A 27,207-nucleotide genomic window follows, 5' to 3' on the forward strand; every position below is an offset into this window, starting at 1 on the left:
ATACGCAGCTACGCCCGAGGCCCGGCGGGCCTCTCCGAGGCCCTGCTGCGCACCGACGGCTTCGTGGGCGGCCTCTGGGTCTCGGCAGCCGCCACCTTCCCGGTGCACGACCCGGCCAGCGGCGCCGAGCTAGGCTTGGTGGCCGACTGCGGGGTGCCCGAGGCCCGCGCCGCCGTGCGCGCTGCCTACGAGGCTTTCTGCAGCTGGAGGGGGGTCTCAGCCAAGGTGAGTGCGCGCCGGATGCAGGGGCAGTCGGGGCTTTGTACCCTAGTGAAACCAGCTGTGTCACCTCTCCCCTCCCCAGTGCTCCAGGACACACCATGTGGAAAGACTTAGTAACAGTAAAGAAGTTTGGAGCGTCGGCTTTGTGCCAAGCCCGGTGCGGGCATTAGGGAGCATGGCCCCGCCCTCGAGCCTCATAAAGGGTCAGGTAGGGAAGCAGATCACGAACCTGCAATGATAAGCCAGCAGACCGCGGGGGAAGGGTGGTTGGTTTCGGGGAAGGTGAGAGCACGTGTGATTTCAGAGCATCTGAAGTACCTGTCTGGCTGCAGGAACACCACGCAGGAGGCTAATGGGGTGGTTTACAGCAAGGCTGGTAATGAGTGCTCGGGCCAAGTCATGAGCTGGGGAGTGGAGAGAACTGGAAAAAATCGGGGGCTTTGGGCAAGGGAAGAGACAAGCCCAGAACCACCCTCCAGGTTTGGGGCCTGGATAGGCAATTATATCCTTTAACTGACATAGACAGGAGTAGAGAATTGGGGGTGGGGGGGTGTCAGAGGGGGAGAGATTGCCAGTGATGTTGAGGCAGGGAGATTTCCTTCCTCCTCCATTTAGTTTATGACACCGGAGTCAGCCCAGAGGTCATTTTCTACTGTGCCCTTCAGCATCCTTTGTCTGAAGGAAGACAGTGCAGCAATGAGGTCCAAGTACCAAGGGAATCTAACACTGATTCATCCATCAGATATTTTCTGAGCACCTGTTATGCCTGCCACTGTGGGAGGTTCTGGGGATACAGCAGTTCCACAAAAGAAACATTCCTGCCCTCTTGGAGTTCACTTGGAGGTGAGGGGAGGGAGGAGATTTAAGCTGTGACAAATAGCATAGCTAAACAAACAAGTCACTGCTCCTTTCCCCTGGGTCCTGGTGCACACAGGGTGTGCTTGCTCCTTGGAAGAAAAGCTATGCAAACCTAGACAATATCAAAAAGCAGAGATGTCACTTTGCCAACAAAGGTCCCTATAGTCAAAGCTATGGTTTTTCCAGTAGTCGTGTGCAGGTACGAGAGCTGGAGCATAAAGAAGGCTGAGTGCCGAGCAACTGTTACTTTCGAATTGTGGTGCTGGAGAAGGCTCTGGAGTCCCGTGGACAGCAAGGCAATCAAAACAGTCAATCCTAAAGGAAATCAACGCTGAATATTCTTTGGAAGGACTGATGCTAAAGATCCAATACTTTGGCCACCTGATGCAAAGAACTGACTCATTGGAAAAGACCTTGATGCTGGGAAAGATTGAAGGCAGGAGGAGAAGGGGACGACAGAGAATGAGATGGTTGGATGGTATCACCAACTAAGTGGGCATAAGTTTGATCAAACTCCGGGAGATGGTGAAGGACAGGGAAGTCTGGCGTGCTGCAGTCCATGGGGTCACAAAGAGTCAGACACGACTTAGTGACTGAACAACAATAAACAAATAAGTATGTTAGAAGTAATGAATGCTATGAGAAAAAGTAGAGAAGGCTAACAGGATCAGAGGCCAGAGAAAAGGGGCAAAATGTAAAGTAAATAGTGTGGGCAACTATATTAATTTGCTAGGGCCGCCATAACAGAGTATCACAGACTCAGTGGCTTAAATAGGAGTTTCTTGTCTCCGAGTTCTGGAAGCTAGCTACAAGCCTGCTCTCAAGACATGAGGGCAGGGCTGGTTTCTCCTGAGGCCCCTCTCACCCGGGCTTGTGGGTGGCCACCTTCCCCATCGTCACATGCTCCTCCCTCTGAACTTGTCAGTGTCCGAATCTCTTCTTGAGAAGATGCTAGTTATATTGGGTTAGGATCCACTCTTATGATCTCATTTAATGTTAATGACCTCTTTCCAGAGCCTATCTCCAAATGTAGTCACGTTCAGAGGTACTGGGGAGTTACGTGAATTTGGGGGGAACTGAATCCAGGCTGTAACATCAGGGTAGGTCTCATTGAGGACATGAGATGCAAAGACCCAAGGGGGTGAGAGAATTCAGCTGGAGCAAAAACCAAGTCAGGAGCGTGCCTGACACACGTGTAGGTCAGCAAGAAGCCCCGTGTGCTGAGACTGACATGGGGAAGAATTAGGAGAAGGCTGGATGGAGTGGGGTGTGTAGCCATTCTAAGGACTAAGTGGTCTTACTCTAAGTGAGGCGGGGCTTCATTTCAGGGTTTTCGGAGAGATCTAACTTGCCTTCGGAAAGGATGCTCTGGCTACAGTGCTGAGAATAGACTGTAGTGGGGGCAACGGTGGAAGTCCGGGGACCGCTAGGAGGTGGCGATTTACATGGGAGATGCTGGTGGCCGGCACTAGAGTTCGTAGTGGGGGCGGTGAGGAGTGTTCTGATAAAAGATATGTTTTGAAGGTGGAAGACAGCTGGTTTCCCCAACAGACTGTTACAGGGGAGAGAGAGATGAAAGACAAGACTGAGGGCGGGAGAGGGAGAGGAAGGTGAAAGACAGGACTGAAGGATGACTCCAGGGCTTTTGGCCAGAGCCACTGGAGGGAGAAGGAAAAACCACACACTGGGATGGGGAAGGGGTGAGAGGAGCGTGGGGCAAGAAGCTGGAGCTCAGTTTTGGCCCCACTGAGTCTGAGATGTCTCTTAGATGCGAAGTGAGGGTATAAGGGGGATGTTGAGAGGAGCGCCTGAACTAGAGAGAGAACGCACAGGAGTGCTAACAGCTGTGGGAGACATGAGCTTCCGAGCTTGCAGGAAGCATGTGCACCGAGGTGAGCCCTGGGCCCTCTGAAGTCCTTTGGGAGCTCCCCCTACCCCCCACCGGGGCCTGCAGACTCAGCCTGACCCGCTGGGGTGTTTCAGGGGCCCAGGAGCAATTCCAGGTGCAGTCAGACGGTTCCCTGGGGCCCTTTGGGGAACCCTCCTTCTCGAGAGGACCTCGGAGCGACTTACTAAGGAAGTTGTGGGGTCAGCTCCCCACCTCTGCTGTCTGGAAGGCAGGATGCAAACGCAGGCTGTAAGGCGGCTCTCGTCACTCCACCTCCGGCTATCTTCCTCTCCCTTCTCTAGGCCCATTCATGTCCCGGGTTCCTGAGGGGTGGTGGCTCCTGTATTCTGCCCGGGAGCCCGTCGGCCTGCACAGCCTGCTGTCACTCTCGCTTCTCCGAGCCCGTGGAGTGGCCCTCACCTCCTTTCCCACCTTGTGCACCCCTGGAGGGGTTCAGAGAGAGAAGGGAGCTGACGCTTGTTGACCACCTTCTCACATGGTGCATTTGCTTCCTCTGGCCGCTGGGACGAACCATCCCCAGACCGAGGGATTTAACATGACGCAACAACGCAAATACCTACCGTCCTGGAGGTCCGAAGTCCAAGAGGGGTTTTCAGGGCTGCATTTCCTGGGGAAGCTCTGGGGTTTCCTGGGCTTTTCCACCTTCTAGAGGCCTCCCAGGGCTTCCCTCGTTGCTCGGTTGGTAAAGAGTCTGCCTGCAGTGCGGGAGACCCAGGTTCGATCCCTGGGTTGGGAAGATCCCCTGGAGAACTCCGCCACGACTTAGTGACTAAACCACCCCCCCCCACCCGAGGCCTCCCTGAGTCGGTGGTCTGTGGCTCTGCACCCCACCTGCCCCGCCTCCGACCCTCCGCCTTCCTTTGTAGTCCTCCTAGTGATTATATGGAGCCCACCTGGATAACTCAGGCTCCGCTCTCACCTGACCTTAATCACGTGGGCAGAATCCCTTTGGCCTTGTGAAGCAATACATGTAGTCACAGGTTCCAGGGATTAGGAGGGGAACGCCCTGAGGGCCGCTCTTGTGCCCTCCACAGCTGAGCACTGTTCTTGGTGCTTCTCGTCCTTTCAGTGGCTGGCTTCCTTGGGGCTCAGATGGTAAAGAATCCGCCTGCAATGCGGGAGACCTAGGTTTGACCCCTGGATTGGGAAGATCCCCTGGAGAAGGGCATGGCAACCCACTCCAGTATTGCGGCCTGGAGAATTCCAGACAGAGGAGCCTGGCGGGCTACCGTCCATGGGGTCACAAGGGTCGGACTAGACTTAGCAACTACACCACCACCACTCTACAGAGAGGGTGAAATGACTGTAGTAATATTGTTTTAAGAGCTGTCAAGGCCTCCTCTCTGGGGGTTTGAGATTCAGAAGACTCAACAACACCCTTGAGAGCTAAGATAACAAAGCATGTTAGCTTATCCAAAATAGGGAGGGGAAAGAACCCAGAGAAAGACAGTAGGTGGTGCTTCCACAGCCTCAGGCTCTTCGCTCAGGAGTGGTATGAGAAAAATAATTTAAATGTTACACCTACTAAATGGATTAGAATGACCGAATGACAAACCAGGTTTGCTCGTTGCTATGGGCAACCCCTCGGGCAGGTAGGAATAAACCACAGAGTCTCCTTTGCTTCATGTACACCTGTGTAGATGCAGGAGGCAAGAGCTCTGCTGATGCCTTCCTTCAGGGCACCTCTGTGTGGTTTGCTTGACCTGGGTTCTCTTTTTTATTATATAAATGAATTCCTTTTTAAAAAAATATTTAAGAAATCATTTCTTCCACAGTATACTTAATCCAGTTTATTTGTTCATCGTTTTATCTTGGAAAAATTTTTCTAATTGTGGTAAAATGCCTATAGTGTAAAATTTACCATTTTAGTTCTTTGCAAGTGTACAGTTGGGTGGCATTAAGTACATCCACAGAGTTGTGCCTAGCCTCTCCTCTGAATTGTGCAAAACCCTTTCCTAAGCGTCATAGACCCCACACCCTCCACCCCAGTCTATGGGACAACTTGCCGGGGAGTCATTAAAATAAAGACCTGGCCATTTGTCGGTGGTTGGCTCTCAGGTGTCTGCCCGGGGTCTCCATTCAGGGAGCCTGAGCAGTGCCCAAGGTCTGCACAGCTCGCCTGTGTCCTGTGGCAAGAACCTGCTCAAGAAATTTGCTTTGAAAACCAAGTAATGTTCCCGAGTGGGGGTCCTGCAAAGGGTGGGGGCTCCACCTGGGTGTTAACCTGCGGCCGAGCCCGCAGCCAAGTCTGTAAGCGCAGCCTCCGCTTATGAAAGCCCACCCGTCACCGTTACCGTTTGCGGTTTTTCCACCCAGCCTTTTTTCTGTACTTTTATACAGTTGTGATGGTTTTAAGTTTGCTAAAAGCAAAGTGAACTTTCAAAGCAAAGTGATGTTTACATTTCCACCGTGGGTCCAAGGTTCCAAATCCTCGGATTCAACCAACCTTGGACTGAAGATGCTCTGCAAAAATTCCACGAAGTTCTGAAAAAAAAAACAACCCTAAACTTGCCTTGCTGGCAACTGTTTTCTTAGCATTTCCATTGTATTACGTATGGAGGAAGTTTTGGTGTGAAGGTCCTTCCTTGGGCTCTCACTTGACCTATAAGCCATCCCGGTTGGAGTCCTTGATTAAGAGCACCTCCAGGAGAACCCGAAAGGAAGACTAGGTTGCCTGGGGGCGCTGAACGGCCTCCTCTACAAAGCACTCACAGGCTTGCTATGCACCCCCGAAGCGAGCAGGAGCTGTGCGACCTGAACGCGGAGCTCTGCAAGGTCTCTTTGGCTTCAGACTTCTCTGCCTGCCGCGTCTTCTGGAGGGCGACCCTCTCTGAGGCCCAGAACACACACCAGAGGCCGCCTTGCAGAGCAGTGCTACGCACATGGGGCGTCTTCTGATGTCGCAGCAGACCCCGAGGAACGTGCTGCCCAGAGTGCTGTTCAGGACAAAAAATATGCAGCTATGATGGAGATTTATCGGCTACTGGCAATTGCTGATTTTGGACCCCGGGATGACAAGACTTTATGCAAAGTGATTTCAGGGACCCCGAGGCCCTGGACACTGCTTTGCCAAGTGATACCCAGGGCCCTGCGGCACACCCGTATCTGAGTGGGATTGACCACGAGGCACTCAACAAGCAGATCCTGGAGTACAAGAGGAGGAACGAGAAAGGGCACCGGACCGTGGACCCCCTGTGGCCAGAGCACATGGCTGAGCTCAGGAAGCAGACGAGGAAGAGGAAGGCCAGACCCCGGGTGGGTGATGACCTCTCTCCCGAGAACTACCTGCAGGGCGGGGAGTGACGACCGAGGAGGCCTTCCGCGGAGCACGCCCCGGGCTACGAGTGGGGCGCCAAGAAGCAGAGCAGGAACTGCGATGGAGAGAAAGGATCAGAAGGGAGTGGATCGTGACCCGGCTCGGGTGCATGCGCGCTGCTGGTGCCCCCGGGCGCCCTCTTGCGGCTGCAGGTGTCGTCTGCACCCTTTGTGCTGTGTTGCAGGAGAGGTGGTAAGGCCTGCGGGAAGGGTGTAAAAACCTTAGTGGAAAAAAACTTAAAAAGAACTATACTTGAGGACACTGTGATATAAGCCAGTCACAGGACAGAGGCTGTATGATTCTACTTATATCAAATTCCTAGGGTAGTTAGATTCATAGAGACAGAAAGTATTAATAGAATGGTGGTTGTCCCAGCTGGGAGGAATGGAGAGACCGGTCCAGACTCTGAGTTTTGCGAGATGAAAAGGTGGTGATGGAGGGTGGTGATGGCTGCAAGACCATGTGAAAGTGTTGTACTTAATGCCACTGAACTGCATACTGAAAAGTGATTGAGATGGTAAATGTTGTGTTCCGTGTTTTTTACTGCAAAAAGTAAGGAACTATACCTTTGTGTGGTGAAATTCATTATCCGCATTTACTATAAATAGTAACAGTCGTTCCACAAAACTTTTTTTCCCCGCTTTTACATTTTATGACTCAGCACACCCAAAATGGAATCTTTGATATTACTCACCAAAGAAAGGTCTGTACCCCTGGAACAAATACAATGTTGCATGTCAGTTATACCTCAGTTTTAATAAAACAGGTCAATATATGTTTCCCCAAGAATGAGAATGCACAGCAAATATTTTAGAAAACTGAAGACTTTAATAGTCTCTCTTACACTTGGCATTTTACTGTTTTGTATTTCTTTTTCAGGAGAGGAGTTCTTTACTTCGCAAGTGGTATGACTTAATGATACAAAATAAGGATGACCTTGCCAAGATAATTACAGCTGAAAGTGTAAGTTCAGGACCTAACTTAGTACTTGAAGAAACTGTCCAAGAGTTCTTAGAAAAAAGCTTGGAGGAGTCTCTAACTTCAGTGCTGTTAGGTAGCTAAAGAAAATGTGATTTCTTTACTTCATGATCAGATATCAGTTGTTATTTTTGGCACAAATTTTTCTGATTCAATCAGGCACACATATTTGCTAAATCAAAATTTCTGTGTTGTAACTTACTCTTTAATAATATACAAGAAATCGATTTTGAGTGGAACTATGTGAATACTGCTTTTCCACCATTCTAGGTTTTTTTTTCCCCCACATGACTGCTTTGATTTTTTATGTTGTTTTTGTACATTTGCAAAGGTACCAGCTTTTTGGTCGCTCTGATAAATTACTTTCCACTGTTCACAACATTTAGAAATATCAGAAGGAAAAAAATTTTGAAGAGGCCGTTCTAGGCGCCTCCTCCTGGTTGTAACCTGTTAAGGAAGTAAATGACGACTGTGGCTCAGAGTGACCTGGCAGGCTTCCTTCCATCACCATTTGTGATTCTGCTTTCAAAGACTCACACTGAGGCTAGAAATTTCTCCACCACCCAGTGAGTTTTGTAATGGGAGACTCTTGTACTCTGCTTGCAGCTTTGAAGAATTGAGAAACACAGACTGTGCTTTTGTTATTAGAAGGTAATGAGTGTGTCCGCTTCTGATTTAATTTAGGGAAAGCCACTGAAGGAGGCACAGGGAGAAATTCTCTATTCTGCCAACTTCCTGGAGTGGTTTTCAGAGGAAGCCCGCCGTGTTTATGGAGACATTATCTCCACTCCAGCAAAAGAAAGGCGGGCTCTCGTCCTCAAGCAGCCCCTCGGTGTGGCCGCAGTCATCACCCCGGTATGTGGCAGGATCAGCGAGATCTGGGGGAGGACGATGAATGGGGCTGGAGCAGCTGTGCTCATCCTGTTATCTCTGGCACCTGTTCTGGGCTTCCTGATGCCACTGCTGGAGGCGGAGGCGTGTTTCCTGGTGTCTGTGATAATGAGAGGTGTGGTGGTGGCCAGTGTTTCCTAATGCCTGCAGGACGGGGATGACCCACAGGAGGACCCTGGGGGCTTCTCTGACTTGGCATTAACGGCTTCTTGGGGTTGTCTAGTACATCTAAAACGATCTTCTGGTGTTTATCATTTTTTAAAAAAGACTTAAGATGTGACACTTTTCAAAGTATTTATGTGCCATTCAGCAGGCACTGGGCCATGTTCTGAAAGTTAAAAGGCTGAGAAATAAGACAGTGCTTCTGCCTGGATAGACTGCCCCTGGTGGGGCAGCCAGCTTTCTCTACATGAGTTGCTTCTCTTGGGTCCATCTGCTGCTGCTGCTGCTGCTGCTGAGTCGCTTCAGTCGTGTCCGACTCTGTGCAGCCCCACAGACAGCAGCCCACCAGGCTCCCCCGTCCCTGGGATTCTCCAGGCAAGAATACTGGAGTGGGTTGCCATTTCCTTCTCCAATGCATGAAAGTGAAAAGCAAAAGTGAGGTCGCTCAGTTGTGCCCGGCTCTTAGCGACCCCATGGACTGCAGCCCACCAGGCTCCTCCATCCATGGGATTTTCCAGGCAAGAGGACTGGGGTGGGGTTCCCAGGCAAGAGTCCTGGAGTGCCATATTAACTTCTCTATGGTGTCTGCCAGCTGGTCTCAGGACTGCTTGTCCTTCCCTGCTTACCACAGTCACACAGAAACATTCCCTCGCTGTCTGGACGGACTAGGCTTGACCCAGAACTCAGCCTCCACTAGCTGTGTGACCCTGAGCAAGTTTCTTAACTGCTCTGTCTCCAAACCTGCAAATATGAAAAATACCAACCTCATTGGGTTGTGATGAGGATTTAATTATAATAGTATAAAAGTACGTACAACAGTGCCTAGGTCAGAATAAGCACTATACAAGGTTTTGTTGGAACAAAATATTACTATAAATATCCACAGGGAACTATCTATGAATAGCTAGAGAGGGAAGTAATATATCATATACCATCTTCAAAATCACCTTTGCTAGTATTTTTCCCCAAAGGGTCACCAAACTACAGCCCTCAGGCCTATATTTGTAAATAAAGTTTCATTGGGACAGAGCCACTCCCATCTGTATACATGTTATCTAGTTGTGACAGAAACTGGGCATCCCACAAAACCTCTTTACTACCCAGCCCTTTACAGGGAGAGTTGGCGGTCACCCAGGGTAGATAATTTTATAGTGTTTTAAACTCTGAAGGTGTTTTTGTCTCCACAGTCCCTGGAGCCAAGCGGGTGTCAGGTGTTCTGAGCTCCCGAGTGTAAGAACACCTCTGCCAGGCAGGTGTGCAGAACTTGCGGGCTGGTGTCTTGACCCGCCTGCCTTTGGACCAGCCCTTCCTCTCACTCACCTCCTCTCTCTTCTGATCCAGTGGAATTTCCCCAGTGCCATGATCACGCGGAAGGTGGGGGCCGCCCTGGCAGCCGGCTGCACAGTGGTGGTTAAACCTGCCGAGGACACGCCCTTCTCTGCCCTTGCCTTGGCTGAGGTGAGCCTCTATGCACTGGGTCCAAAAACCGACGTTATCTATCTGGGACATGAGGAAGCACTGTCGAAGCCTCCTTCTTTGCCTGCATCTCCTGTTTAATGGTGCTGTGCTTTAAATCACCAGTCATTATTTTAGGTCAGATGTTCCTCTTTTTAGAGAAAAGTAAGGGGAATTTTCTGACATCTATAGGCTGTTGTTTAGGCTACCCCAACAATGATATCTAGCCATCGTTTTTATTAAGTCATAGTAATGTGACTAAAAGGTGGGCATTTCTCACATCGAGGGCACCTCTTATTAACCACTCCCTTCTCCAGTTCAATCTGCATTCAGCCAGATCTTGTTCTGCTGTTTAAAACCCTCTAATGGCTTCTCAGGTCACGCAGAGTAGGATTCAGACTTCCTGCAGAGGCCTTCACTTGTTAAAATTTGGAACATCTGATGAGTTCCTTCTATTCCTTCCCCTCCATCCTGTTCTTTCCCTTACAGTCTGTCTTTTGAGGAAGCTGGACATCTGACCGGTAGAGCTCACCATCAGCCGGGCTTTGCAAACAGCACATCAGGAACCATGTTCCTCTGTCTCCTGCGCTTTCCAAACTGGCAGCTGTATCCAGACACCTCATCAGACTCGGGGTCAATCCCATCTTGTGTCCTTTTGTCAGGAGGATGAGGTCTGGATGTGTCTATTTTCACATCTGCACCCATTGCTGTACGATGCTGCTCAGTCTGTAATTCATTACGAGTTGCCCAAATGGTAATACTTGAATTCTTTCCTTTTTCATTCATTTATTCACCAGACCACTTCTATAAATCAAAGCTTCCCATCAACTCTGTGGCTACCTGGCAGTGAATTCACAGAGGAAAGGCAGTATATTTAATTCTTTTACCAGTTTTTCACATAAATGAATCTATTCCTGTCATCTGCCAAAGGTTCCCAATTTGTTTTTTAAGGAGCATTATGTGCTAATAGATTTTAATGCATTGGTATTTGATGAGTTTCACTTTCTTGTGGTTATTATCCTTGATGAAGCTCACATTGCTCCCACTTTTGGCCAATAGCAGCCTCTTAGAGTTGGCTCTTTTAACATAACTCTTACTAGTTTTTGAGACCTTCTTTGCTATCTAATATGAAAAGATATTTTAGACTTATCGTATATATTTCTTGTCCCAGACCTGGGATTAACTATTTCTGCAGAAAGCCTTTATTTCCTCTGGTTCAGTTCAGTTCAGTCATGTCTGACTCTTTGCGACCCCACGAATTGCAGCACACCAGGCCTCCCTGTCCATCACCAACTCCCGGAGTTCACTCAGACTCACATCCATCAAGTCAGTGATGCCATCCAGCCATCTCATCCTCTGTCGTCCCCTTCTCCTCCTGCCCCCAATCCCTCCCAGCATCAGAGTCTTTTCCAGTGAGTCAACTCTTCACATGAGATGGCCAGAGTACTGGAGTTTCAGCGTTAACATCATTCCTTCCAAAGAAATCCCAGGACTGATTGCCTTCAGAATGGACTGGTTGGATCTCCTTGCAGTCCAAGGGACTCTCAAGAGTCTTCTCCAACACCACGGTTCAAAAGCATCAATTCTTCGGTGCTGAGCTTTCTTCACAGTCCAACTCTCACATCCATACATAACCACTGGAAAAACCATAGCCTTGACTAGACGGACCTTTGTTGGCAAAGTAATATCTCTGCTTTTCAGTATGCTATCTAGGTTGGTCATAACTTTTCTTCCAAGGAGTAAGCGTCTTTTTTTCCTCTGGTAGGAAATGATATTTTAAGACTACATTTAGGGCACCAGGGATGATCATTGCTACTGGCTGGTCACTGTCTCTAGGCGTTATTAGTGGCAGGGCTGGGAAATATACATACATGTGTGTACACACACATGCACATGATAAAATACTGCTTAAAATTCATGCAGAAACTTGCAATACATTAATACCACATTGTCGCTCCGTCGTGTCTGACTCTCTGCAACCCCATGGAGTGCTGCCCGCCAGGCTCCTCTGTCCATGCGATTTTTCTCAGCAAGAAAACTGGAGTGCATTGCCATTTCCTTCTCTAGGAGATCTTCCTGACCCAGGGATCAAACCCGGGTCTCCTCCATTCCAGGCAGACTCTTTACCATCTGAGCTACCAGGGAAGCCTGAATACCACATTAGCACTAGTAAGAATCTTACTTCAGTTCTAAATATATTCTATCCCCAAAGTCAGCCTATGTTTTTTTTGTTTTTTTGCCATTACTTTCTGGGTTAAAACATTGATTTCTCTTTTCTGTTTTTCCAGTTTGCTCATTTGCCGCCACATGTTTGCTATTTGTCTTTATAGCTTGCAAACCGGGCTGGAATTCCCCCAGGTGTGTACAACGTGATTCCTTGCTCTCAAAAGAAGGCCAAGGAAGTAGGGGAAGCACTTTGTACAGATCCTCTCGTGTCTAAAATTTCCTTTACTGGTTCGACAGCCACTGGAAAGGTATGTGACTTAAGTCTCAAAGGAAACAAGGGTCATTCTAATAACTTCTCTTTATACAGTATCAAAAATACTACTTCATCTCGGTCACCATCTGGAGGAAGGTTCCCAGCGGAGTGTTAGAAGCTCTGTCCCATATCGTAATATCTGATCATCTTCCAGAAATATTTGGATGGTGTTCCTCATTGTGACATGATCTAGGTTCCTGTTTGACAAAACTGAAGGTTTAAGGGTAGACAAGGTTCCCATTATTTTTGCATGGGAAGTACATGAAAGTTGTCCATCATATTCCCGTAACTCTCAAATGTGTGTCTCTTTCATAATCTAGAATTAAAGAAATGGATGCCTTAGAAAAAAAATTGTGTTTAGTATAAAGGTACTTACAGAAACAGAAACATCATTTTTTTTTTTTCTAGCTTTCTTCTCCCTTATATGTTGAAAAGTTCTTTCCCCAAAACCTCATTTGTGTGCCTATGAGTGCATTTTTATTTATCCTTTTAAATGTTTAAAACAGGAAAAAGGCAGAGTAGAACAAAAGTTCTTAGTTATGGTGTTTCTCTCCAGATAGTACACATTTTTGCTGCTAGTGTTTACATACATACATGCATAGGCTCATATTAGAGACGTACATAAACGTATCAGATTAAAATAATAAAAACCTAATCTGAAAGTTGTGGTGAAACTTGTCATTTTTTGGACACCATGAGAAGCAGGAGAAAATAAACCAATTTTAGTAACTCCCAGCCATAACCATGCTTGTCATGCCACAAACTCATACTTGGGAAGCCCGCCACTCATTCATTTCAGAAGCGTAAATTTTTAGATCCATAAAGTGCTACCACCCTGATCCAGGGATCTTGCAGAGCAAACTTATTCTCAGAGGGTTTCAAAGTCGTTAGAGAAAAGAAAGAGGCCTGGGAGAAAAAGGGTTATAAACCTTTGCCACTGAAGCCAGAGAAGTACCCAGACGCTGGCCAAAGGCCAGCCACTCACTGTTTAACCTTACTTCGCTCAGCAAACTGTCCCCAATGGACAGACCCCCAGGAAAATGTTGACCGCATTCCTGCCAATTCCAGCTGTCCTTTTAAGTTATTTACACGGGATAGTGCTTTGCTTCAAGTGGTTTAAAGGGAAGAGTGATAGGAATCACTGATAAGTAGCCATTCTCCATACCAACGGCCTCTTCAGAGCTGATCTCTGCAGAGAATCAGTGGCTCAGCTCTGGATCTTGGCACATAGAATCTTGCCTCTAACTGAACCCCCATCGGTCAGCCTCTTCTGGAGATGCAGCCCTGCCCTTACCCTTCCAGGGGGACTGCTCCTCCTGGGGAGAGGACAGAGTGCCTCGTCTGCTCCCCACAGAGAATTCAGCAATGAATGGGCATTTGACCTGAGGAAAACAGATTCAGAGGCTGGCCAGTGACCAAGGGCCAATGTCTCATAGAAAGGTAATCTGGGCAGTCATGCTCCCTTTCTGAGGCTTTGGAGGCTGAAGTCCCGAGAAGGTCAGCAGGGGGAATGGGAACAGAAAGAACTCCTCAGGACATAGCAGGATTGTAGGCAGCAGGGGCCAGAGTGGGGTTCAAGCTCTCATCATGGGTGCTGAGTGGGAAGAAGACTCAGTCAGGGGACGCACGTGGAGGCAAGCGACCTGAGAGCAAGCCGAGTCGGCAAAACCAATGGCCTGGCAAAGAGCATTTCTTAAAACTTCTAAAGAAAATAGCTATCTTGAGTCCAATAAAGAAATAGGTTTACTCACACCAGTCAGAATGGTCATCATTAAAAAGTCTACAAACAATAAATGCTGGAGAAGGTATGGAGAAAAGGGAATCTTCCTACACTGTTGGTGGGAATGTAAATTGGTACAGCTACTATGGAGAACAGTATGGAGGTTCCTTAAAAAACTGAAAAAGAGAGATGCCATATGATTTTGCAATGCCACTCCTGGGCATACATCCAGACCAAACTATAATTTGAAAAGCTACACACACCCTTGTGTTCATAGTAGCACTATTTACAGTAGGCAAAACATGGAAGTAACCTAAATGTCCATCAACAAATAAATGGATAAAGAAGATGTGGTACTTATATACAATGGAATATAACTCAGCCACTAAAATGAATGAGATAATGCTATTTGCAGCGAGATGGATGGACTTAAGAGACTGTCATACTGAGTAAAGTCAGAGAAACAAACATTGTATGACATCCCTTATATGAGGAATCTAAAAAGAAATGATATATATGAACTTATGTACAAAACAGACTCACAGACTTAGGGAAAGAGATACTTAGGGACTTTGGGATGGACATGCACACACTGCTATATTTAAAATGGATAACCAGCAGGGTCCTACTGTCTAGCACAGGGAACTCTGGTCAACGTTATGTGGCAGCCTGGATGGGAGGGGAGTTTGGGGGAGAATGGATACATGTGTGTGTATGGCTGAGTCCTTTTGCTGTCCACCTGGAACTATCACATTATTAATCAGCTATACTTCAATATAAAATACAAAGTTGTGTTTTTTTTAAAAGGTACATATCCCTCTGTGTATATAGCCAAATTCTGGATAGATATACCTTAGGATTTTATCAGTGGCAAACTAGGGGTTCTCGGGTTCTGGGTGATTTTATTATCCTATCTCTATGATTGTTAAGCCTGCTTATAATTTTCTGAGGAGGTCACACATTGACATGGTTCAAAAGTCAGGGCAATATAAACATGCTTATATTCAGAAGTTTCACCCTTACCCCATTCCTGGTTTCCTCCCTTTTATACATAATTATTTTTAGTTTCTTGTCATCTTCTCTATGTTTATCAAATATAAGCAAGTATGAATATAGATATATATTATATATATATAATTTTCCCCATTTCTTATGCAAACTGTCATCCCATATACGCTGCTGTGTGCTTGGCTTCCTCCTCTATTGGGTACTTTTCTGAAACAAAGCCTTACCGGTCCCTGTTGTTGATTGGGCACTCAAAGCATCCTCTGTCTGCTCCCAGGTCCTGTTGCACCACGCAGCAAACTCTGTGAAAAGGGTGTCCATGGAGCTGGGTGGCCATGCCCCTTTCATCGTCTTCGACAGTGCCAACGTGGACCAGGCTGTTGCTGGGGCTATGGCCTCCAAATTTAGGAACTCGGGACAGGTGAGTCCCGGAGCATTTTTCTGGGTTGTGTGCTTTACAAAGATCCTACCCCCTTCCTCACCTCCTGGGAGAAAGGGCACTTCTGGGTTCCTTCCTTCATTCTTCCTGCACGTCCTTTATCGGATGTTTAGTGAGTGCCCTCTCTTTGTCTGGGACTCTGCTAGGCTCAGAGGGTATGAAGAGAAATAAGGTGTCTTCATCCCTGGCTTCGAGGAAAATTTCCTGAACAGCAGAAGCCTTTTAATCAAATAGTTCTCTTCTTTCATCTCCTCTTTGAAGCTGGTTATTTTCATAGTTTTCCCTTGCTGGACTTTTCTCTGCTGAACAGGTTTAAACATCTCCTCAGATACAAAATAGCCTGAACAGCTAGGGTCTGGAGCCCACAGTCTTAAGGAAAAGAAGGTTGGAAAATGTTGAGATGGTGCCTTGAAAAACTCAAAACCCTACTGCCTGGGTCTCACTCTTCGCAAAATGAGGGGGGCAGGACAGGCCTCCACTAGAGGGCCAGACACACCACAGTGGGCCAAGGAGAGTCCAGCTTGTCCCCGGGAGAGTGGTGGCCTTCCCTAGTGGTCACCTTCTAGGGAATCCCAGAGCATTAGATCCAGTAGGGACCTTCCAAGTTATCTCATACAAGGTAAGCACTTCATCTTAGAGTACCATCAATAAGCGATTTTAAACACATTCCAGAAATGGAATAAAAACTGGAAAGTTATCTAGGAGGAAAAAGGTGAAGTGTATAATATTCTTTATTAAATAGTTTTCATCCTGTTTTGACCATTGGTAATTAATTTTTCTCCTTTCACATAACCTAGATAAGCTTGGTTGTTTCTGAATAGGTATGTTTCCTTTTAGAAACACAAAATGCAAAGGTGTATAACCTTCAGAGTTACACTTACAAAGCTACAACTTTGGGGTCTATTGCTTTAAGCCAATAAAAATGCACAGGGTACAAAATTATCTACAAACTGTTTCTATTAGAAAATACTCAATTAAGAAAAAAGCGAAGAAGAAAATGTATCAAGGATAACCTCATTTCGAATAATGTGTTTATATTGTATAACTTGAAAATATTAGGTCTAAACTAGAAAATATAATAAAAGGGCTTTTCAATAATTTAGGCTGAAAGAATGGTCTTGTGTCCATTTTCAAAATGTTGGATTCTGCCAAGCTGTTGAGAGGTTCACTAAGCTAGAGGACATAAATTAGCCTCTGAATCCTTTTCCTTCTAGCTTTTCCTCTCTGTCGCTGAATATCACTGTCTCAAGGAGATATTTCTTGTGTTGGCTTTATCGTTCCAATATGAGCCATTTGAAAAAAACCTGGGCTAGTGGCTTTTTGCTCACAGATTAGTTATGCTTGCTTACCTCTTTGACCACAGAGGCGTGGTGGCTGTGGAGGGGCCTGGAAAAGTACAGGCTCTTGGCATGTTTGTCTTTAGGGCCAAGCTCGAGTATGGAGGTGGGACCCAGGACAGGAACCACCTGGGAAGTACATTTACATTCAGAGGTAGCAGCAATCATAGGTTTATTGGTTGGGTCAGTAGTTTCTGATGAACTGTCGATGTGAGTTTCTTTCTTTCTGCGTAGACTTGTGTGTGCTCCAACCGTTTCTTGGTGCAAAGCGGTATCCATGACTCCTTTGTGAAAAAATTTGCTGAGGCAATTAAAACAAACCTGCATGTGGGTAATGGATTTGAAGAGAGAACTACTCAAGGCCCATTAATTAATGCAAAAGCTGTAGAAAAGGTAAGTCTGTCTTATTATCTGTTCAGTGTCCTGGTTTCAGTATCAAAAACCACTCTGGTAAGGTGCCCAGCAAGGTGGTTTTGGAAACATGGAGAAATTAGAAAAACTAGTGAATTTCTGCCAGTTTGTATGAATCAAGTGGCATCGTCAGGTTATAAGCTTTTCCAGCTGTCATTTAGCTGAGTTTCCATGAGATCTGCCACTTTCGTTCTGCTGCCGTCCCTAAATTTTCTCTTGCAGTGGTGATAATTCTGTATCCTGCTGCTTCAAGAATTACCATGTTGAAATACAAAGTTCTTTCATCTTTGGAACACCTAAAAGGAGAGGAAAAACGCTTTTTGTTTTTGAGATCAGACATTTCTAGGAATCTAATATTGTCCTCCGAGAGTTTTGAGAAGACGGGACATACTCTTGCCTGGAAAATCCTATGGACAGAGGAGCCTGGCAGGCTACAGTCCATGGGAGTCACAAAGAGTTAGACACGACTGAACATGCACCCACACCCACACAGGGGTGTATCCATTTTAGAGATAGAAGCTCTACAAAGACTTGAAGTGGAAAAAACAGGTCTATCAAACAAATGCTAGTGGAAAACTTGTCAGAGCTAGGGGGAAATAACTTGATTCTTCAGAGTGAAAGACTTTGTCAATTGCCAAGTATATAGAATTAGACTCTAAGAGAAAACCCAGGTGTGTTTTGCTAAAATTTTAGAATGTCGGGAACATACAAAGAAGATTCAAGAAGCTTCTAGAGTGGGGAAAATCGACCCATAAAGGAGTGAGAACTATTTTTGAGTTAGAATGTTCATTGAAATATACTCAACACTCCGAAGGAAAATTATTTGGGGTCCAAATTCCATTACCAGCCAGTGCAAGATAAAACAACCCGACCTGCAGTTATCAGAACACTCTGAATATAAACCATCTTCAGTGCACCTTTTTCGTAATAACTAGTACTTGAGGAGAAAATATTAGAACAAAGTGAAAGAGAAGTCCAGGGACAAGAACAAAGTGAGATCCAAGAGCCTGGAACTAACCCAGGAAGGCAAGGAGAGCAAATCCCAGAAAGGCAGCTGAGCATCAGGCCTGGAAAGACACGAGTGTATGTTTTATTAGGCCGTTCAGCAAACAGTGAGACCAAACGCCAGAAACCCACAGAGCAGGGTTGCTGTTGTTCCATCACTAAGTCATGTCTGACTCTTTGTGACCCCATAGACTGCAGCACACCAGATTTCCCTGTCCATCACCAGCTCCCAGAGTTTGCTCAGGCTCATGTCCATTGAGTCAGTGATGCCATCCAACCATCTCATCCTCTGTTGTTCCCTTCTCCTTCTGCCCTCAACCTTTCCCAGCGTCAGGGTCTTTTCCAAGGAGTCGGCTCTTTGCATCAGGTGGCCAAAGTATTGGAGCTTCAGCTTCAGTCCTTCCAACCAGTGGGGAGGAAGCAGCATTGTATATACGACCTGCCCTCTTGACTCCATATCTGTGTATTTGGTTCTTCCAACCTAGAAGGAACTGGGGTACATGGTTTCAAACCTATTTGAAAAAGAAAGAAAAGCCCAATTACCATTTTTGACGGTTTAAACATTTTCCAAGCATCCTGGATCCCCTTTCCCAAAGGCTCTTCCTTTCCTCCTCACACAGGTAGAGAAACACGTGCGTGATGCCATTTCCAAAGGGGCCACCGTTGTGACAGGTGGGAAGCGACACCACGTTGGGAAAAATTTCTTCGAGCCCACCCTGCTCAGCAACGTCACCCGAGACATGCTCTGCTCTCAGGAAGAGACTTTTGGGCCTGTGGCACCTGTTATCAAGTAAGGCCATCCAGCGTGTAGGAAGACGGGAGGAAGCGTGGGGAAAGAAAAGGAAGCCTGGAGAGTAAACCAGTTCCCACCCATGTCATTTGCGGCCAGCAGGAGAGGGACAGGAGCAGAGAGTGGGGCTGTGTCAAGGGAAGGGCCAAGACCAAGGCATGGTTTTTTAAACATTGGTTTTCATTATTGCCCATTTAGACCACAAAATTTACCAAATTCTCTACTTTGCTCCCTGCCAAACTCATTTTTCTTCATAACAGAGTACATCCTTCAAGACTTCTTTCAAGAGTGTCTGTGGGAAATGACCTCTGTGTTCGTACGGGACCTTTTATCCCACACTCACAAGTAAATAATACTCTACCTGCGTAAAAGTCTAGCTTCACAAGATATCACCCCTTGGTCTGCTTATTTTCAGGATTGTTATTGAGAAAGCTGATGTCTGCTTCTTGTTCCTGTGAAGGGAACTTTTTCTCTTCAGAGACTCAGGGCCTTTGATGTTCTTAAATTTTACCATGGTAGCTTAGGTATGGCATACTGTGAGCTTTTCTTCAATCTGAGATCCCAAGGCCTTTATTTAAAATCTGAGGTATCTGTTTAGTCCTGGGAAATTCTTGGTCATTATTTCTCTCTCCTCCATTGCTAATGAAATTTATAGATTAATCTGACATTGGGAGAATGGACCACTTAGAGAACTTTCATCTTTCAGTAAAAAATTTTTTACCTAGAATATGAACTTGACATTTTCCAAAAGGATGGAGGGGTCAGGAATGCAGGCTTTGCTACTTTATACCTGTGTCCCCTTGAACAAGTCAACTTCTCTGAGCCCCACGGTCCTTCATGGGAAAAGGACTAAAAACTAGTACCTGCCTCATGGCTTCCCAGGTGGGAACAGTGGTAAAGAATCTGCCTGACAATGAGACCTGAGAGACTCAGGTTCAGTCCCTGGAGTAGGAAATGGCAACCCACTCCAGTATTCCTGCCTGGAGAATTCCATGGACATAGAAGCCTGGTGGGCTGTAGTCCATAAGGTTGCCAAGAGTCAGACATGACTTAGTGACTAAACAACAAACAAAAAAACTTGCCTCACAGGACAGCTGTAAGGTTTAAATGATGTAATATACATAAAGCACGTCACCTAATATCAGTGTGGTTGTCACTGTGTAAATAGTGAAGTCATGCAGTCATGTCCAACTCTTTGTGACCCCGTGGACTGTAGCCTACAGGCTCCTCCGTCCATGGGATTCTCCAGGCAAGAATACTAGAGTGGGTGGCCATTTCCTTCTCCAAGGAATCTCCCAGACCCAGGGATCGAACCTGGGTCTCCAGCATTGCAGGCAGACGCTTTACTATCTGAGCCACCAGGGAGTTCACACTCAAAAGGTGAAATCGTCGAGGATGTCCCACCTGATACTGTGATGAGTGCATTTTCGAGGGACACGTAGGCAGTGAGGACATGGATGATGCCCTGGTTTTTATTCTCTGGCAGATGGAACGGCTTGCTCTCTACAGTGGAGAGACAAGAGCTGCTCGTCCTTGGAACAAGTGATTCTCTTGGTGTCCCCCTCCTCTCTCTCCCACTTGTCCTCTTGCACCGACCGGGGTCTGCCAGCTCTGCCCTAGCCTTCAGAGGGCTGGCTGCTGCTGGGTCTCTGATTTGAGGAGCTGGGATGCATAGAATGTTCTGCCCTCCATTTACAGTTATGGGGCAATAGAAAAAGGCCTCTGAAATCTAGTTTCAGAAGTGAGATGATCAAGCTGGAAGAGACTGCATTAGGCTTCCATACTAGTAGTCTCATTTCCAAGGGGAAGAGACCCCCACCATGTTAAGTAGTGGGGCCAACACTGGAACCCTGGGCCCCAGCAGGCCCTGGCTGCTGTCCTTCTCCCATATCACGGCTGCTTCTGAAGTAGTTATGATTGGCGCATGTCTTAAGAGAGAACAAGAGCAGTAACCCTTTTCTTAGGCATTTTATTCAACATTCTGAATACACTGTAGCTCCCTGTGTGTCTCCTGTTCTCCTAGAAGAGATAAACCGGTGTTGATCCAAGCTCCTTAGCCTTGAACTCAGCGTATACAGTGAATGAAGGTGTTTTCCTCTCTGCTCCTTGCAAAACTCTGATTGACCCCTGGCTCTTATTTGGGGAACAGATCAGAAGAAAAAACAGCTGGTTTTCCTTCCCCTGTGGGATTTTGCTGATGACCCACCCTGACTTTGGCAGGTTCAACACAGAGGAGGAGGCAGTGGCGATCGCTAACGCGGCCGACGTCGGGCTGGCAGGTGGGTGTCTGTCCTCGCTTGGCAACAGTCACAGTTACTTCTCCAGCTGTGCCTTTTAAGTGTCACCCGGGGTTTTGAGAAGTCAGCTTCTTTGCAGCACATGTTTCATTGCTTTCCAAGGGGCGAGGGCGGGTTTGTGCCAGTCCAGGTTCTTTGCTGTGTCCGCAGGATGTGGGATGGGAGCTCCCTGGTCGGAGCTGGGCGTGGTGGAGGGAGAAACAGCAGTGCCGACTGTTCTGGGGAGAACCACTCACACCCCTTAAGCCCCATGTTCCCAGAAGCTCGATGCCTGGAAATTCCAAGTGCTTCTCCTCGCATCCCTCCTGGAAGCCTGAACAAGAGAGAGCGCTTGACTTCACAGAGAGCATCAGGGCAATGAAAGAAGGGAAGACGGCACAGGCAGAGGGAGCCTCAGGGAGTGGCTGCCGTTCTTGCGGTTTGGACATGGTCAAGGTGGCCATAGTATGTACCCTGTGTCCCTGACAAAACTGTGTGTGCATAAAGACACTCAACAAATCTGTCCTTAGCATCCACTAGTGAATGAAGTGTTGGCAAAGATAAGAAGACATAGATTCAGCCTGGGCTCTACGGGCGCTTCTCTGGGTGGACAAGAACCACTGATAACCAGAGAAAGGATGTCCACACTGTAGAGTCCCTTATTCTACGACAAGGACTCTGAGTTGCCGACTCAGAGGGCCTAACGCTGGAGTAAGATGTATGCACGAGTGGCCCCGTAACACTGAGCTCAGTATTCCTCTCGTCCCTTCTTGATGGGATGATGGTGGAGGAAGCCACATCCCAAACCAGGGCATCCATGCTGGGCAAGACTCTGATGGTGCAGATTGAAGAAGAGAGGTTCTGGGCAGAGGGGGACCTAGGGAGTTAAGTGAAAACAGGACAAGGAGAACTGGGTGGACGAGTTTGGTGGAGATGGTCGGTGACTGGAATAATGGAAGATAAAGCTGGACATGTTGATTGAAACCACATTAGGGAGAGTTCGAACACTCACCAGGAACTTAACCTTATTTATGGGTAACAGGGAGTCACTGGAGGGTCTGGGTAAAAACATCACGTGGATAACCTAACAGGTGTGTGCAGGGTGGATTGATTAGGAGGCCATAGGAGCCAGGTTCATTGTTCTTACAGTCCTAGCTGGAGATGGTGAGAGAGCTAGCGAGAGTGGAACAGAAGCAAAAAGATTTCTAAAGGTTGTGAGATGAAGACATACATGGAACCAACTAGGGGCTCCACTTGGAAGCAGGAAGGTTCCAGCCCACATGACTAGGTAGCTGGTCATCCATGGCACCCTCAGCTGTGGACATGATGTCTTTAATGACTACATCTGTCTTTTATCCCCACGACAGGTTATTTTTACTCTCAAGACCCGGCCCAGATCTGGAGGGTGGCGGAGCGGCTGGAGGTCGGCATGGTTGGCGTTAACGAAGGACTGATCTCCTCCGTGGAGTGTCCTTTCGGGGGAGTGAAGCAGTCCGGCCTTGGGCGAGAGGGCTCCAAGTACGGCATTGACGAGTATCTGGAGCTCAAGTATGTGTGCTTCGGAGGCTTATAGGATTCTTCAAGAAATAAAAAGGGAGGCTTACCTATGTATGGGGGCGTGCCATCCGTTATTTTAAATAAACCCATAGGGTAGGTGAACTAGGAATTTTAAAAAACGAATCATCCAATCCTTATAAGCAGATACAAAGCCTATCCCTCCCCCTAGCTGGCTTGGGGCCAATACATGCCACAAGCCTGTGGCCACAAATCCCTGAGAACCAGCAGTGGGTTTATAGGATGAGGCCCTGGATCACCAGCCCCCACCCTCTCCACCCATGACCTCATCTGCCTCAGAGCAAAGTGCAACAAGCTGGTCCTGAAGCCCCATCATCATGGTGGGGCCACAGCCTGGGCAATGACATAGCCAGCACCCACGTGGCTCCGGAGCTAAGACCCAGGGGGCGGCGGGGTCATCTCTTGAGTGTGAGTGACAGGCTGGGCAGGATGCCACTGCATGCCTGGTGACCCTCCAGCTGGATATTCGGAGGTGTTGCTGCAGCGGCTGAATCAGCGTTTTTTTTTTGTTTTTTTTTTTTAAAGAACTTTAGACACAGCACAGAATTGCCTGAATTTCTTTGAGAAGTGAAAGAACCCCCTCTCTTTTTTGACTAGTTTTTAAACTGAAAGCTCCATCCTCCTCAACTGCTTAAAGATTCTGTGTTCACTTTTGTGCTGTTTTTCCACATCATGTTTCTCAGAGAAAATAAGCATAAAGCAGAGTGTGGCAACGGCGGCTTGGTGGGAGGATGGCCCACGGGTAATGGCCTGGTCGGGCTTTCTCTGCATAGACATGCCGTCTACCCCCCACACCCAGCCCTCAGTACAGTGGAGATTCTGTTCATGCCTTACTTAGCTCCATGGGATACTGTGAACCTAAGAGAAAGCAAACATATAGTATTTGCCAAAAAGTGAAAATTTGATGTTAAGTGCGGGAGTCATCGTTGTTATGGGTGGCACCTCCCAGCCTGGCTTGGGTCTCCAGCAGTGGCTTTGCCAAGGTGAGGGGAGGCTGGTACCCACCTGCTCGGCACCTGAGCCCGAGGGTGGGCTGGTCTCCCACAGCCTGCTCTTTATGACATGCTGCTCCCTCACCTGCAGAGAGCGCAGAAGCACTTTGAGCACAGTGATCTCAAAAGGGAAAGAATTTCCATAGTTGCCAGTTGGAAGAGGAACTTTTTATCCAATGAGTTTTTATAGTGCTTCATTTAAAAACAAAAAGCCCAACGATCACTGTTTCCTGTTGCTCTGAAAGAAAAACTCTAAGAAAACAGTAGGCTTTTCTGTACTGTGTTTCTAAACATCCTGATATATGAGGAAAGGGGAGGCTGGTCCTGGTGGAACAGACAGGGACAAAGCTCCCCCTTTGCGTGTGTGTGTCTGTGTCTATCTGTGTGTGTCTGTGTGTGTGTCTGTATGTGTACGTGTCTCTCGCACACGTACTTCACTGACATCCTCTGGATGTTTTGGGGAGCAGAAGGAAAACATGAATGAAAGGAGTGCTGGAGGCAGTTGCTCCTGGACCAACCAGGACATAGCACCCCTCACTGAGCCACGGGGAGCTAAACAGCTAAAGGTCTGAGATGTCCCTGTGCACAGAGGTACCACGGCCAGTCCCAGAGCTGCCTTGTGTTTGCCCTGGGTTACATCAGCCGTCCCCCTGAGGCCCAGCTAAGCAATCAGCTGAAGTCCACCTAGTGACAGGCACTGCTCAGACCCTGTCCACAATCACATACACATATTGACCGTGAATTTGCACTTACTAGTTCTGGAGTTGTTTCATGTGACATTTTAATTACTTAATGTTTGGATGTGTCCATCTGTTTTGTATTAACAATAAAAATGCTCTAAATAGTTTTTAGAAGTCCAGAATACTAGTGCTTGAAATGTTTGGGGGGAATACATTCAAATACGTTTGTTAATTTTGTAACTCAGCAGATGCTTTGGCTTGATGGCAGATTTTGTTTTCTAGTATATCCGTTTGACCAGGTACATAAATTGAGGGCCAGAGACTCACTGCAATATCCTTGATTAATTCTGAAATTAAAGTAATTTGAAAAGGAAATAGCTTACTGTTTAGTAAAATTGATCTGGATTGTGGGGAAAGACGTATTTTTTAAATGAACATTGTTGGGGGTTATTGTTCAGTAAGGTGATCGATTATGTGATGGAATATGTGATGAATTTGTTAAAAATGTGTGTTTTAACACTAAATAGAAAAGGACCATTAGACCAGGGGTTGGTTCACAGGCTAAATCTTGCCTGCTTTTGTTCAACCCAGAGCTAAGAATGGTTTTTATATTCCCAAATGGTTAGGGGAAAACAAATCAAAAGAATAGTATTTCATGACACAGGAAAATTTTCTGAAATCCAGATATCAGTATCCATAACTCTTTGCGATCCCATGGACTGTAGTCCGCCAGGTTCCTCTGTCCATGGAATTCTCCGAGCAATACTGAAGTGGATAGCCATTCCCTTCTCCAGGGGATCTTCCCAACCCCAGGATCAAACCCGGGTCTCCTGCATTGCAGGTAGGTTCTCTACCATCTGACCCTCAGGGAAGCCCCAAATAAAATGTTATTGGAACCCAGCCAGGCCCATTCAGTTACCATATGATCTGTGGCTGCCTTCTAGGCAGAATTATTTGCACCACAGACAGAATTGTCCACAAAACTCTTTGGCTTTTTACAGACATAGTTTGCCAACCTCTGATCTAAACCAAGAGGGAGATACTGACTTTCCCATGTTAATGAGGCATTATTTCATTTTATTGAACACCTACTGTGTAAAAAGTACTTTTCCAGGCCTTGCTCCAGTGAATCCTCACCAAGAACTTTCCAGCAATCGTCACATGACTCATATGAAATCACCCAGATAACGGGAGTCTGTTGGCCTTGAGAAAACAATTCTCAGTTTACTTTCCCCAGCTATGCAGGGATTCTCATTTTAAACTTCCTCTGTACCTGTTATCTTTATCCATTTGAGCAGCTTTTAAACATAATTTTATGTCAAGTGTTGGCTCGTCTACCTTTAATTTTTATGGAAAGACTTAGTGAAAGTAAAGATCAGAAGCACAATGTAGATAAATCTGTTTTATTGTAAACTTAGATCATTAACTTTAAACTGTACCACATGACTGCCTTCTCTGCAGGCTGAAGCCCAGGGCTTTAATTATTCATATGTGGCTATGATAGATAGCATTTTACTTGAATAATATTTATGCTGTGGTTTTTTTTCACGCTGTATTTTGTGGGATTAAACTTGGGGATAAGTGTAGTTGGAACTGTGAAAACATTTTGTTTTTTAAAAATGTACATGTAATTCACTTTCCAGTTTTTGATAACTGTGTATGTCAAGGCAGCGGAGTTGTGGTGTGTGATTAATAAAGGTTGAATTAACAAAATTTCCTGTTTTAAGTGAAGGTTTCTGGTTTGTGGGATTTTTTTTTGCCAGTTCATCACCTGAGTTTACTTTGGAGTTTATTAGACCAGTTTGGATATGTATGCCCCCCTCAAAATATGACTGTAGGAGTTCAGGACACACCACCCTAAAATGTGCCACTTTGGCATAAGGATTTTTGAAAGCTGAAGACAATTAAGTAGCAGATAAAAGAAGAGCACTCTGTCTTTTGTTACCCCTCTATTTGCTTAAAAGCAGGATGAGTGCTAAGTCGCTTCAGTCGTGTCTGACTCTTTGCGACCCCATGAACTGTAGCCTGCCAGGCTCCTCTGTCCATGGGATTCTCCAGGCAAGAATACTGGAGTGGGTTGCCATGCCCTCCTCCAGGGGATTTTCCTATGCAGGGATTGGACCTGTGGCTCCTGTGGCTCCTGCATTGCAGGGGGATTCTTTACCACTGAGCCACCAGGGAAGCCCCAAAAGCAGGATGCAAATTTACAAAGGTGTCCCCTTTCTATCAAGAGGATGGGACAAAGGTTAATTCCCAGAGACAACTTCAGGCCCAATCAGCCTGGACTCTAAATAATGAATTTTACTAACTAGCCTTTGGCTCCACCCTTGAAAGCCTACAACTGTTTTCCTCTAGCCTGTCATTTCTCCAGAGATTTATTGTTCTTTGTTGAAGATGCTATGTAAGCTGACGCTTTAAGCCACTCTCAGTTATCACTTCTCTCTGAGATATACATGAGAAGTTTATTAAAACGTCTGCTTATCTCTTGTTAATCTTTTATGGCAGTGGTCTCAGCCAACAACTCAGAAAGGTAGAGGGAAAATTATTTCTCTGCCACATGTATAAACAATGCTCCTTTGATTTGTCTGTGAATCTCCTGGGCAGGGAGTCAGCCTATGAAATTTGGTACCCTAGCACATTCATACCGGAGGGACTGTAACAGGGAAGAAACTTGTAGTATTCTATTACAAATTAATCGGACTTCCCT

At 46.6% G+C, this 27,207-nt stretch overlaps 1 protein-coding gene and 1 pseudogene across 1 annotated transcript; both read left to right on the plus strand.

Annotated features, from left to right (window-relative positions):
* ALDH5A1 (aldehyde dehydrogenase 5 family member A1) lies at positions 1-26,210 on the plus strand (the record flags this gene model as incomplete). Its single annotated transcript, XM_040249885.1, has 10 exons — positions 1-225; positions 7,185-7,268; positions 7,968-8,138; positions 9,678-9,794; positions 12,122-12,265; positions 15,273-15,416; positions 17,006-17,164; positions 18,808-18,977; positions 21,198-21,256; positions 22,621-26,210. Coding segments are annotated over 10 exons (1,479 nt in total), but the record flags the coding sequence as incomplete, so codon positions are not given.
* On the plus strand, positions 321-7,063 carry LOC120869911 (annotated as a pseudogene).
* Positions 26,211-27,207: the final 997 nt, after the last annotated feature.

This window comes from Oryx dammah, unplaced genomic scaffold, assembly GCF_014754425.2.
Source record: "Oryx dammah isolate SB20612 unplaced genomic scaffold, SCBI_Odam_1.1 HiC_scaffold_11, whole genome shotgun sequence".
NCBI classification, from domain to species: domain Eukaryota; kingdom Metazoa; phylum Chordata; class Mammalia; order Artiodactyla; family Bovidae; genus Oryx; species Oryx dammah.